At 43.0% G+C, this 15,145-nt stretch overlaps 1 protein-coding gene across 2 annotated transcripts in view; it reads right to left on the bottom strand.

Moving 5' to 3' along the window:
* Positions 1 to 15,145, bottom strand: part of tprg1 (tumor protein p63 regulated 1) — a 98,256-nt gene that overhangs the window by 45,965 nt on the left and 37,146 nt on the right. For both annotated transcript variants that reach the window (XM_059650897.1, XM_048542413.1), the window contains exons 2-3: positions 12,922 to 13,013; positions 5,216 to 5,392 (exon numbers count right to left, since the gene is read on the bottom strand). In XM_059650897.1, the coding sequence (XP_059506880.1) occupies positions 5,216 to 5,392; positions 12,922 to 13,013 (269 nt within the window). The remainder of the gene's footprint in view (positions 1 to 5,215; positions 5,393 to 12,921; positions 13,014 to 15,145) is intronic.

Genomic DNA, 15,145 nt, shown 5'->3' with positions numbered 1-15,145 from the left:
CCAATGGTATCAATGTGGATTTCACAAGCTTCAAAATCTCCCCAGCTCTGACCTCATCCCAAGACCAAACCAGCTCGTCCCTGCCTCCTTGATCTGTCCATTTTCCCTCCACCTACCCACCCCTCCCCTATTGACCAAACTCCATTCCAAATTCATACCTGCACTCCCCTGTACTGGCTTCATCCCATTTCCTTGACCTGGCCATCTTCTCTCCACCTATTTGCTCCTCAATCCACCTTCCATCATCGTCTCCCCCTCTGTCTCTTTGAATCCCCTTCCCCTTCCCCATTTCTGAAGAAGGGTTCAGACCCTAAACATCAGCTTTCTTGCTCCTCTGATGCTGCCTGACCTGCTGTCTTCATCCAACTTTCCACCTTGTTACCTCAGACTTCGGCATCGGCAGTTCCTACTATCTGAGTAGAAATAAATGGATCTTTTTCCAAGCATCAGTGAGCTAGGAGGCACAAGAATCCACTGCTCGTGCCTAGCTGTTCAGAATACATATAAATGACCTTGAGGAGGGAAACAAATGCAACATATTCAATTTTGCAATTGACCAAAACAGGGTGGACTTGTGAGTTGTTAAGAGGATGCAAGGAGGTTCAGGGTGATTTAGATAAATTGGTAAATTTAGATAAATATTTGGGGAATACATGGGCCGATTCAGTATAACATGGATAAATGAAGTTATACAGAGTGTGAAAACCAGCAGGGCAAAGTATCACTTAGATGGTGATATACTGACTAAGTGCAGTAAATAATTAGGAAGGCAAGTTGTATATTGGCCTCAATTGCAAGTGTGTTTAATTTCAGAAGTAAACATTCATTACTACAGTCCTATGGGCCTTTGACAAGACCACATCTGGAGTATCATGTGCAGATTTGGTCTTCCAACATAAGGGTGTACTTGACACAGAGGGAGTGCAGTGAAGTGTCAGCAGGCTGATCCTGCAGATGGCAGAGCTGTCGTGTTATGAGTGTGCGTGGTATTCACCAGATTTGAGAAGTATGAGAAAGGATCTGATTGAAACATATAAACTTTCTAACAGGGCTGGGCAGATTGGATGGAAGGAGGATGTTTCCCTTGGTTAGGGAGTCTATAACCAGTGACAGTCTCAAGATACAAGGTTAACCACTTAGGACTAAGACAAGTAAAAAATGCTTCACTCAGTGAATGGTCATCCTGTTAAATGTGCTCCTACAGAAGGCAAGGGAGGTGAGGCTACCGACTATATTCAAGAACAGAATTGATAAATTTAGATTCTAAGGGGCATCAAGCGTTATAGGGAGAAAGCAGAAATATTGCATTGAGATAGAGGATCAACTATGTCATTCAGTAGAATCAAAGACCAGGCTGAAAGGACTGAATGGTATATTTCCGTTCTAAATTTCTATGCTTCTAAGTACGACTAAAATGTCCCCCATGACAGCCTGAACCAACCCCACAGTCAGACAGAATAACTCTCAAAGTGAGACAGGGCCACCCCCCCCCCCCCCAAGAGAGAGACAGAACCACCCATACAACACGAGATTAGATGGCCACACCCCAAACAAAACTCATATGTTCCAGCACAAAGTAACAAACACTGCCATAAAAGTTAAATGGTACCAAACTGTTTAAAGAAAAACTGCAATCTGACGATCCCATAAGAATCTGAAGTGGGAAAGACAGAATATGTTTTGGATCTTGAAGGATATGGACCTGTTATTCTCAATCATCCAATAGTCTTAGTAACAGCATCTACCACACTGTAGTAGCCAGGCCATGTTACAACCACAATAGATGGATAGGTTTCCAAAAGCCTAAGGTATCAAGGGATATGGAGAGAGCGTGGGTGTTTGGCATTGTGATGTAGAATCAGCCATGATCATGTTGAAAACTGAAGTATTCAGGTGAACGGCCTACATCTGCTCCCATATTTCTATCTGCCCATACAATAAACTACATCATGTTTAAGACAGCAGCCTCTGCTCCTCAGAATATCGCATGATTGTTTTCCACTGCTCAAGACTGGATAGGTTTACGACCTGTTCAGCAAAGGAGGATAATTGTAGCTATCTACTCATCCAGAGGGTAATAATGATTGATATTGAATACTTAAACAACATGGTGCTAGTAGCACAGAATCAATTTTGATTTAGACGTACAGTTTGAATTCCAACAAACCCAATTTCCAATTACAATTTTGAGCAACTTTGGTAGACAGTTAGCAGTATACAAACTCATGGTAAGAATCTGCAAACCCCATCTGCAGTCAAGGTAAAGAAAGCATTGAAGCAAGTGTGATCTACAAGTCACATGCAGCTGGCACACTGGTCACATTTGACTGTTAGTGATTGCAGCAGCTAGTGATGATCTGTAAAATGTCCCAAGAGGCTCAGGGACAGAGAGTGAATGCACATCAGAGGCTCCGTGAGTAAAGTTAACGTTCCAGATGAGCAAGAGGAAATTTTAAAGAAATGGTGGAGTTAGAGGCTGAAAATGCTAGAAGCACATACAGCTCAGAGTAAACATTGTTACAGAAATTTAAAAGAAAGGCTTAGTGAGCGTAATGCTGTTGATGCGGTATACACAGATTTCCAGAAGGTCCTTGATAAATTGCCTCAGACATATGGGGAAGTTCATGGCGTAAAAAGGACAATAGCAACATGGATACAGGGTGATAGGTGACAGTGAGTGATGGTCAATGGATATTTGTTGGGCTGGAAGATGATATGTAAAAGAGAACCCCAAAGGTGAGTATAGGTATTTCTGCTATAACACATGTTTCGTTAATGTAAATTGGCTGGTAGACACTGTTTGGATAACGTGAACTTTCTGGTGTACAGTATAGTGATTTCCTTACAAAGCGGTTTTCTATAGCGTGAGGTCTCAAGAATGCAATTGTCACATTATAGTAGAACTACTTGTATTGAGATCCTTCCTTTTTCTGATAAATGTTTAATGGTCTGGATCTTGCTGTGCAGGGGACAATTTCCAACTTTGCAGACATCACAAAACTTGAAAGAACTGTAAATATTGAGGAGGGCCAATGTGGTATTCCAAAGAACATGGACAGGCATGTTTAATGCAGAGAGGTGGAAGGAAAAAGGGAGACGCTGGTGCTGGGGTTGAGGGGGGGGGGGGGGGGGGCGTAGTGAGAGAGAGAGCGCAAGAGCGAGAGATAGAGAGAGCGAGAAGGCCAGAGCCTGAATGGAATGGAGTAGGGAGATGATGGAAACATGCGGTGAGAGGCCAGACCTAGGCTGCGAGTTGCTAAGTTTCCACAGTGTGATCTGCTTCTGATATCGGTCCTTCACTGTAGGTTATACAGGCAGTCCCTGTGCTAGTCTCTCCATTGAGGCAGGACTTCATGAGTACTGAAAACAGAAAAAAATCCAGCTGCAAGGCTCCAAGAGCTGTCCAATGGCGCCCCCAGCTGGCTGGGCAATGAATGAGAACCCTTCAGAAACACGTTTTTGATCAAGTTTTCCGAATTGAGAGAATGCAATTAGCATCTACTTAACTTCTCGTGTAACAAAGGGCTGATTAGCATTCTTTGAGATTTTTCTGTTCCTCTGGTGAAATGTCAAGATCCCAAGACCCAGTGGAAATGTCACAAAACAATGTGGAAAGTGATAGAGGTCTGAACGGCATGGAGTTAGTGCAAACAGCCTGTGCTGACATAGTGCAATTGAACTTGATAGTAACATTGCAACCAAAATAAACTCTAATGTATTCCAAAGCAGGGACAGATATCACTCAAGTCCAATTGGGATAAGCTCCTTTTTGATTGGATGCTATCATTCCTCTCATGCACAACATCAAATGACACAGGACTGCCAGTACTGAGGGAATGCTGCATTGTCAGAGGTGCCGTCTGTTTGCTGTGATGTTAAACTAAGAGCATCTCAGATGAGTAAGACTTCTCACGACTATAGCTTTAAATTGAGGGGTGAAAGATATAGAACAGATGTCAGAGGTAGTTTCTTTACTCAGTAGTAAGGGAATGGAACGCTTTGCCTGCAATGGTAGTAGATTTGCCAACTTTAGGTACATTTAAGTCGTCATTGGATAAACATATGGATGTACATGAAATAGTGTAGGTTAGATGGGCTTGAGATTGGTATGACAGGTCGGCACAACATCGAGGGCCGAAGGGCCTGTACTGTGCTGTAATGTTCTATGTTCTATAACAGCAAAGGAATTCCATATGCTCCCTTCACTAATATTTATCCTTTCATTGTTTTATTACAATCTGTTCCTTAGAGATGTTTGTTGTAGCTTACTATAAATAAATTGCTGTTGCTATTACTACATTATAATAGTGCTAACAGTACAAAGGCTCTTTAGTGGCTGAGAGATATCCTGAAGATGAGAAAGGAGCTACATAAATGCAGTTAGAGTCCAAGATAACAAAGTGTGAAGCTGGATGAACACAGCAGGCCAAGCAGCATCTCAGGAGCACAAAAGCTGATGTTTCGGGCCTAGACTGATGAAGGGTCTAGGCCCGAAACGTCAGCATTTGTGCTCCTGAGATGCTGCTTGGCCTGCTGTGTTCATCCAGCTTCACACTTTGTTATCTTACATAAATGCAGTTCCTTCTTTCATATTGCGGGTGATTTGGCGAGAATTTGAATTCTCAAGGAGACCACTGTCCCTCACTCAGCCAGCGATAGGCTTAGTGGGAATGGTCATGTTATTGAAGTACCATCCAGTAGCATCAATCATTGAGAGACAGCAGTTCAAATCCTATCCTAACCATTGGGAAATTTGAAATTGAATTGAATTGCTCTGGAATGAAAAAGCTGGTCTCAATAATAGTGAACATGAATTTATCAGACTGTTGTAGAAACCCATCTGGTTCACCTTTAGGGAGGGAATTTCACTCTTTGCCCAGTCTGGCCTACATATGACTCCAGATACACAGCAATGAAGTCAATTCCTAATTGGCCTCAAATGTTGGCCTAGCCATTGACACCCACAGCCTGTGAATTATGGCTTTAATAAAAAATGTGATTCCATATCAATGGAACCTATAAAATGGCTTAGCAAGTGACTGCGTTGCATCGATTCCAGGGCTTCGAGATGGTTAGTAAATACTAACCTTTCCAGCAACTTTCACATCCCAAGAGTAAACGGAAGCGAAAACATTGCATTGAGACTTACTGCAGAGATAGTTGGAAAGGATCTGAAAACGTATGAAAATAGCATTGATCCGGGGAAAGTTGTTACCTGCTGATGGAACGCTCAGGGAAAGAGAATTCTCCATAATAGATTCTGTCGATATAATTGAGTGGCACTCGTTGACAGTACTGGTATGCAAGGACCATGAAATCATACTTGCAGATGAGCAGAGTCTTCTCACAGATTAAAACAATCCGTTCCTTCTCATTGTTCCAGTGATCAATCCTGCAATGGGACAGAAAAGGTAGTGTCAGCACTCCCACAGAATATAGCGGCCAACATTGTCCAATTTACCAGGCTTACCTACAAAAGTAGGTTCTTCCTGATATTGGGAATCTGAGAAACAAGCCAATACAGTAGAAGTAACCAGTATCTGTGGAGAGAGAAACAAAGCTGGCATTTCAAACCTAAGACTTTCATCAGCACTGGAAAAAAAAAATCATTGATATAACAGGGTCTAAGAAAGTACAGAAGCAGAGAAAAGAAACAAGAAAAAAATGATATTTATAAAGTACCCCTAATATACCACTCTTTCAAGGTACTGCACAGGAGTATTATGAATCAGAATTGGATGCTGAGATACAGAAGGTAATATTTGTGCAGGTGAGTAAAACAGATAGTCTTAAGGAACTGCTGAAAGGCAGCGAGACAGAAAACAAGAAAGGGAACTTCAGAGATTAGGGCTCAGGCGGCTGAAGACACAAGTGCTGTTATTGGAACGATTAAAATTGAGAATTCTCAAGAGGCCAGAATTCAAGCAGCTCTGAGATGTCATGAGTGTGGAGCTGTGGTTTACAGGGATTGGGAGTGGTGATGCTATGAACGGATCTGTAAACAAGAATCTGAAAAAAAAAGGCAGGAAAAAAGGGACGGTCTGTGATAGTAACAGAGGCAGAGAGTTGTTATAACACAGAAGGATGCCATTCAGCCCAATGCCTCCCTGCAGGCATTCTGTGCAGCAATACTGTTAGTCACAGTTCTCTAATCTATCCCTGTATTTTCCTCAAGTACCCGTTCAACTTCCTTTAGAAATCATTGATGGTTTCCAAATCCTGTGCAGGCAACACGTTCCAGCTCATTACTGCATGCTGTAGAAAAACATTCTGTCTCACATTCCCCTGTATATCTGGCTCAAAGCCTCACATCAAGTTAGCAAGCTGGAACTAGAGGAGTTCAATAGGAATCAGTGCTGGGGCCTAAACTAATTCCAAATCAGATCCATCATTTAGATGTAGGGACTGAATGTATGGGAGCTATATTTGCTGTCAGCTGGAGTGTAATTAGGAAGTAAAGTTGTCATAGAGATTGAGAGGCTGTAAAGGTATACAGATATAGTGAGAGGGTAGACACTTCTCAGATGGAGTAGAATGTGAGAAAATGTGAGGTTGTTCAATCTGGCAGTGACAATAGACAAGCAAGATTGTTAAATGGAAAGAAATTGCAGAACTCTGAGGGACATGAGTCACAAAATGTTAATTTGTAGGTGCAGCAAGTGAGTAGGAAGGCGAACAGGATGTTGTTGCAAGAAAGTAAGAGACATTTTACTGAAGCAATAGAGGCCATTTGTAAGATGATATCTGGCATACTGTGGACAGTTTAGATTCCTTATCTCACAGAAGGCATAATTGCATTAGAATCAGTTCAGAGAATGTTCACACGTCTCATTCCTGGGGTGAAAGGTTATCTTACAGGGCGAAGTTGAACAAGTTGGACCCCGTATGCTTTGGAATTTAGAGAAATGAGAGATGATCTTATTGAGACACACAAGATCCTGAGGGGATGGGATAGGATGGAGACCTGAAAGATATTTCCTCATGTGGGAGGGACTAAAACTAAGGGTCACAATTCGTGACTAAGCCTTATAATGGTTGTGAGAAAATTTTGTTCAAGAGGGCAGCTAGTTTGTGGAATTCTCTTCTCTAGAAGATAGTGAAAATTGCGTCACTTAATGTACTCAAGGTTGAATTCGGTCATTTTCAACAGACAATGGAGTCAAGGGTTAAGGGCAGAGTTGGGTAACTATGTTGAGTTGAGGCCACAACCAGACCAGCCATGGTTTGATTGAATGATGGGCCAAATGGCTTCTTCCTGCTCCAGTGTTCCTGCCTGTGTCCCAGCCCTTCAATCATGAGTGAATCACAACAGCTTTTCTTCCATTACCTTATCTAAAGTTATCATCTCTTGATCAAATCTCCCCTTCATCTTCTTTGCTCCATGAAAATAATCCCAGCTCCTCGAATCTAACCCTGTCGCTAAAAGCCCTCATCCTGAGCCATTCTGGCAGATCTCCTTGCCGTCTCAAAGCAGATATGATGGAGATACTTGGAGAATAGAATGGAATCCTTTCAGGAATAAGGATGTGAGGAAGTGCAGTCAAGATAACTGGGAGTCAGTAGGTTTGTAGCGAATATTGGTTTACTGCCTATCCCCAGAAATGGGAAAGAGAAATCATAAATAAGAATTAATTTTCAGTCTTACACACCAGATCAGAACCAATGATTAGTTAACTGAAGATTGTAAACCGAACACAATCCAAATTTTTACTACTAAGGAACATTTTATTTGAATATTTTTATTTCCAAGGAACTCATTCCAATTGAAGGATAAAAGTTTCCAAGCCTGCAGAAACAGAAAGTCAGGCAAAAAATAAACTTGCAAAGAAATTTACTTTCACTTGTCATACCAATTTTAGTTGTACTTCCCCTAATTCTTTTTAAGCCACCAACCTCACTGGTCCACACACACTGACTCTCACTGTGGTACAGATTCCATAAGCACAGAATCCGACTGAGATACAAGTTCCACACATTCTAACACTAACTGCTGTATGGGTTTCACACACACACACAGACCCTCATTGGGTAACAGGTTCCACACCAACTGACTCTCACCATGGTACATGTTTCACAGAGACTGACTCACTGGGGTATCAGTTCTGTACACATACTGTCAGAGTTACAGTTTCACAAACACCAACTCGCAGTATACAGATTTCAGACTGAATCTCACTGGGGTTTCAGAATTTCATTGAGATATACGTTCCACACACACTGTCTCCTATTAGTGTACAAGGTCCACAGACACTGATATCAGTGGGATGCAGGCTTCACAGACACTAACTCACTGGTACAAAGTCCACACTGACCCTGACGGAGATACAGGTTCCACACATACTGACTCTCACTGGGGTACAGTTTCCACATGGACTGACTCTCAGTCAGATCCAGGTTCCACACACACTGACACTCACTGGGACAGGGTTCCATATACACTGTCGCTCACTAGAGTACACTGATTCTCTTTGGGATATGGATTCTGCAAACAGACTGTCACTGGCTTAGGAACATAAACATAGAAAATAGGTACAGGAATAAATCATTCAATATGATCATGGCTGATCATCATAATAATTCCCTATTTCTGCTTTTGAGCCATATCTTTGGCTTTCTTTTGCCCTAAGAACTATGTCTATCTCATACTTCAAAAACATGTTTTGGTCTCAATCATTATCTATGGCGGAGAATTCTGCCAGCTCGTCACTCTCTGGGTGAAGAAATTTATCCTCCTCTCAGCCCTAATTGGCCTATCCTGTTTCCTCTCAGTGTGAGACCTGGTTCTGGATGCCTCAGTCATTGAGAACATCTTTCTATGTTTACCCTATCTAGTCCTGTTAAGACTCTTATAGTTTTCTATGATACCACCTCCACATTCTAAACTATATAGTGAAACTCTTCATATGTCAGTCATATCATCCCAAGAATCAGTCTGGTAAACCTTCATTGCCCTTCCTCTATAGCCAGAATATCCCTTTTCAGATAAGGAGTAGTTCAAAATGGCACACAATCCTCTACATGTGGTCTCACCAAGGCCCTATACAATTGCAGCAAAGCATCTCTGCTCCTGCACACAAATCCTGTCACCATAACGGCCAACATATTTGCATTCTTCACTGCTTGCTGTACCAGCATGCTTACATTCAGAGATAGTCGGAACTGCAGATGTTGGAGAATCTGAGATCAAAAGGTGCAGAGCTGGATGAACACAGCAGGCCAAGCAGCATCAGAGTAGTAGGAAGGCTGATGTTTCAGGCCTAGACCCATCTCCAGAAGGGTCTAGCTTTTCTGAGGGAGAGTCTAGGCCCAAAACATCAGGCCTTCCTGCTCCTCTGATGCTTCTTGGCCTGCTGTGTTCATCCAGTTCTACACCTTGTTATCTCTGCTTACTTTCAGTGACTGTTCTTGTGCAACAAAACCATAGAAATTGGAGCACTAGTGGGTCATCAGGCCCCTTCAGCCTGCTCCACTATTCAATAAGATCATGGCTGTTCTTTTGAGGACTCAGCTCCACTTACCCACCCACTCATCGTAACCATGAATTCATTTCCTTTTGAAAAACCTATGTATCCTTGCCTTAAACACATGCAGTGATGTAGCCTCAACTGCTTTGTTGGTCACAGAATTCCATCGATTCTCAACCCTTTGGGTGAAGAAGTTCCTCCTCAACTCAGTCCTAAATCAGCTCCCCCCTATTTTGACGCTATGCCCCCCAGTTCTAGCTTCACCCGTCAGTAGAAACAACCTCCCTGCTTCTATCTAATCTATTCCTTTCATACTTTTGTATGTTTCTATGATATTCCCCCCTCAGTCTGCTAAATTCCAATAAGTTCAGTCCCAATCTACTCAATGTCTCCTAATAAGCCAACCGTCTCAATTCTAGAAATCAACCTAGTGAATGGCTTCTGCACCCCCTTCAGTGCCGGTGTATTGCTTCTCAATTAAGGAGACCAAAAAGTTGTATACAGTACTCCGGGTGTGGTCTCACCAGTCCCCTATGCAGCTGCATCATAACCTCCCTCCTTTTAAACTCCATCCCTCTAGCAATAAAGGATAATATTCCATTTGCCTTCTTATTTATCTGCTGCACCTACAAACCAACTTTTTATGATTCATGCACAAGAACGCCTAGGTCCCTCTACACAGCTGTTACTTCTACCAAAATGGATGCCCTCACATTTACAAACATTGTACTCCATCTGCCAGACCCTTGCCCTCTCACTTAACCTATCTATATCCCTCTGCAGACTTTCAATCTCCTCTGCACACTTCTCTGCCAATCATTTTTGTGTCATCCCTGAAGTCTGACACATTACATTTGGTCCTCAACTCAAATTATCGATGTAAATTGGAAACAATTGTGCTCCCGACATGGATTCCTGAGGCACACCACTAGCCACTGATCGCCTACCATTTATCCTCACTGCTTTCTGCTAGTTAACCAAAGAATCTACTATCTATGCTAATACTTTAACTGTAACAGCCATGCACCCATATCTTATGCAGCAAACTTTTCTGAGGTACCTTTTTGAATGCCTTCTATGATTGTCGAATGCCTTCTGGAATCCAGATACACCACATCCACCAGTTCTCCAGTGTGCAACATGCTCATAATATCTTCACAGAATTCCAGAAAATTAATTAAACATGACCCACCTTTCATGAGCCCATGGGACAATTTCTATTTGGATGTCTTGCTATTTCTTCCCTGATGGTAGATTCAAGCATTTTTCCCACTGCAGAAGCTAAGCTAATGGGCCTATAGTTACCCGCCTTTTGTCTACTTTCTTTGCAAACATTGGAAAACAGCAAATATGATGCCAATCTGCCAGAACCATCCCAGAGTCCAGTGAATTTTGGTAAGTTACCACGAGTGCACTTGCTTTTTCTCCCATCGTTTCTTTTAGTAGTCTGCGATGCATCCCATCAGGGTTAGGACACTCATCTAATTTTAGCCCCATTAGCGTGCCCAACACGACCTCTTTAGTGGCAAGCTGCACCTTGTCCTTTTCCTCTCTCCATTCCCAATCCACCACCACTGAAATCCCTTCTTGTTTGAGATCAAAACAGATAAACTCACATTTGACCACATTATACTTCACCTGCCATGCATTTGACCACTCAGCTTGGAGATATTATATTTTGGTCCCTCATCCAAATCATTAATATATATTGTGTAGACGGGGTCCAAAAATCAGATCCTTGCGGTACCCCAGCAGTCACTGGCTACCACTCCAAAAACAACCATTTGGTTCTCAATCTTTACTTCTTGTCTAAGGGATATATTAGACGTTCCACACACAGTGACTCACTGGGGTAAAGTTTCACACATGGTGAGTCTCACAGGAGGTAGGGATTTAACACTCAATGACTCTGTCTGGGGTACAACTTCCAAATACTTTGAACTTCATAGTATATTTGAAACCCATATTGCAATCAGTAGAATAGTTGTCCCATTTAGACATACTGGCTCAGACTGGGATGTGAGTTCCACACATACTATCTCTCACTGAATTACGGATTCCACACAATCTCTCAGAGGCGTACTGGTCCCAGAGACACTGACTCCCTCTGGGTTACACATTCTGATTCTTACTAGGGATGGGTCCTACACTCACTAAAATCTCACTGGGGTACAAGTTCCACAGCTATTAACCCTCACTTGGATTCGAATCACATACATATTGGCTCTCACTGAGAGACAGATCCCATATGCAGTGGTTCTCTTTGGGATATGGATTCTCAAAGCAATGGTACTTTTTGACTGTAGTAAGGACAATATGTAATTGTTGCACGTCAATCATCTGAATCCCAGGAGGAGTTCCTCAGGGGAGTGTCATTGGCCAAACCAACTTCAGCTGCTTCATCAATGACTGTTCATCCATTATAAAGGTCAAAAGTGAAGATGTTTGCTGACAATTTCACAATGATCAGTACTATTCATTCTTCCTCAGATACTGAAGCACTCCATGCCTAAGTGCAGAAAAACCTGGACAATATTCCAGAGTTACCTGACAAAATGTCCAGTCTCATTCATACAACAGAAATGCCAGGCAAGGGCCATCTCCAACAACAAAGAATCTAACCATCACCCCTTGACATTCAATGGCATTTCCATCACTGAATTCCCCACTATCAACTTGATGGGAGCTTACCATTCACCAGAAACTGAACTAGACCAGCCATACAAACACTGACTACAACAGGGGGGTCAGATTCTAGGAATACTGCAGCACGTACCTCACATCCTGACTCCCTAAAGCATGTCCACCATCTACATGGCATACATCAAATTGTGAAAAGAAATACCTTCCACACGGCTTGATGGTGCAGGCCCAAAAACACTCAAGAAGCTTGACATCATCCAGGACAAAGCGGCTCAATGATTGGTACACATCCACAAACGTTCACTCCCTCCACAGACACTCAGCACCAACAGTGTGTACCATCTACAAGATGCACTGCAGAAGAAATTCACCAAGGCCATTTAGACAGCACCTTCCAAACCCACAACCACTTCCATAGAAAAGGACAAGGGCAGCAGACACACAGGAACACCATCACGTTACATCCTGACTTGGAACTATACGATCGTTCCTTCAGTGCCACTGAGTCAAAATCTTGTAACTCCCTCCCACCAGCACTGCCAGTGTCCCTACTCCCCAAAGTTCTTCGGCTGTTCAAGAGAATAGCTCAGCGTCATCCTCGCTAGGGCAATTAGAGATCGGCAATAAATGCTGACCCAGCCAGTGACACACACGTTACTTTTAATCTGGGCACCCTGAGAGTCAGGACACAGCAGTTCTGACATCCACCTGTCACACCATTAAAGTTGCATTGCTTTGATGAGAATGACTTGCTAATTGTAATTGTCAAGATAAAACATTTCCAAAAAGAGGGAGATTAAGCATTCACACTCACTCAGAGAGAAGCCAGGTACTTTGTAAACTTCCATCTTCTTGCTGATTAATGTTTGCTTTGATATCTGCCAATGCTTGGTCAAATGTTCCAGGCTGTGGGGACATTAAAATAACATTGAGGTTAATAACCCATTCACCCAAGGAGCCACACATGACTGAGTATCTACCATCTGAAATTTACTGTCTCTGTTCATACACATGGAGCATGACTGTCATTTGTACCACACAGACATTCACAGAACTCTTAAGTACAGCATCAGATTGCAGAAATGTCCTTTATACTTTGGAGCTTGGAGGAATGAGAGGTGATTAATATTGAAGCACACAAAATTCTGTAAGGGCTTGAGAGGTCAACACTAAGAGGTTACCTCACCCTGCGTGCATATTCTAGAACACAGAGCCATTACCTAGATGAGGTGAGGGTTGGGGTGGGGGGGAAACACGAGGGAGGGGAGGGGGAAGCAGATCATTTAGGACGGATCTGAAGAGAAATTTCTTCACTCAGAAGGTTCTGAATCTTTGGAATTATTTATCCTGCAGTGTTGTGGATGCTTCAAGGTCTCTCGAGAACCAAGGGATACGGATGGAGGACAGGAAAATAAAATTGAAGGCTTGATTGGCCAAATGGTCTATATCTGATCCTAACTCTTACTCTGGGAGATAAAATGTAACAAGTTGCTCTTGTTCTTCGTTGTGGTTGGATGTACTACTGAGGAGTGGCTCAGTGGCTAGCACTGCTGCCTCAAAGCACCAGGGTTTGATTGGGTGACTGTGCAAATTCCACACATTCTCACCATGTCTACGTGGGTTTCTGCAGGGCAGGGGCGGGGGGGGGGGGGGGGGTCCAATTTCTTCCCAGAGTCCAAAGATGTAAGGTTAGGTGGATTGGTCATGCTATATTGTCTTGTCATGGCCAGGGATGTGCAGGCAACATGGGTCATCTATGGGAAATGCAGGGTTACAGGGATAGGGTCTGGGGCGGGATGCTTTTCAGGGGGTCAGTGCAGACTCAATTGGCTGAATGGTCTCTGTCCACACTATGATTGTGTCCAGTGAATGGCTTATCTGCTCCTGGTCTTTTACTAATAGCGTAGGGGAGTACCAGAAGTGAGGTCTGTGATTCTGGAATGCATCCTCAGTGATGGTTTTGCAGTTAAAGGAAGTGGTGAATGTGGACATGGGATGGGCATTTAATAATGGAGTGGTAGCTGGCACGGTCTTCCAACATCCATCAGCATTAAATTCTGGACAGGTAGGCCCATATACCCGGTCTCGTGGACAATTGAGAGCCACTTAAGGGCCTGAATCCAGGGCCTCTGAGATTAAGCCAGCTGCAGACACGCCTGTCAGCATTTGCCACTGCATTTAGATATCCCCCTGAAGCCAGTTTCTTTCCTCAGGAATCCATCAATCAATTACAATCCAGGCCAGATCAAAGGACTGGACATTGGGTGGGGATAGTCACTTGGGTCCAGCCCCTCTGCCTTTGCTTCTGACATCCATGACCCCCAAACCGTGAACCCCGATAGTCCACATCACTTACATGTGTTACACAGAAACAGAAACTAGCAGTAACAGTAGGCTATTTGGCACTTCATATTTGCTCCACCATTCAAAAGGATCATGGACCATTGAATATAGGAGTTGGGATGTCATGTTGCAATTGTACAGGACGTTGGGGAGGGATTTTTGGAGTTGTGTATCTTCACTTCTGTTTGCCCTATTATAGGAGGGATATTAACAAATTGGAGAGAGTGCAGAAAATAATTTACAAGGATCGCCCCTGAACTGGACGGTTTGAGTTATTAGGAGAAGCTGGATAGACTGGAACCTTTTTCACTGGAACATTGAAGGTTGAGAGGTGACCTTATAGAAGTCTATAAAATCATGACGGGCGCATATGAATATCAAAAGTCTTTTCCCTAAGGTGACGGAGTTCAAAGCTAGAGGGCATAATTTTAACTCAAGAGGAGAAAGATTTAAAAGGGATTTTTTTCACGCAAAGAGTGGTTCTAATGTTTTACAACATTTACGGTTCAGAAGAAGGGTCCTGACCCAAAACGTCAACTTTCCTGCTCCTCTGATGCTGCCTGGCCAGCTGTGTTCCTCCAGCTCCACACGGTGTTCTAAGACTCCAGCATCAGCAGCTCTTACTATCTCGGACCTTGCATGAAGATTTTTTTTCCCCCTTATCTTACTCCTAAATTGTTTCCCCACCCATCCAC

Source organism: Stegostoma tigrinum, chromosome 14 (genome assembly GCF_030684315.1).
Source record: "Stegostoma tigrinum isolate sSteTig4 chromosome 14, sSteTig4.hap1, whole genome shotgun sequence".
NCBI lineage: Eukaryota > Metazoa > Chordata > Chondrichthyes > Orectolobiformes > Stegostomatidae > Stegostoma > Stegostoma tigrinum.
This window is presented reverse-complemented; position numbering and strand designations above follow the sequence as displayed.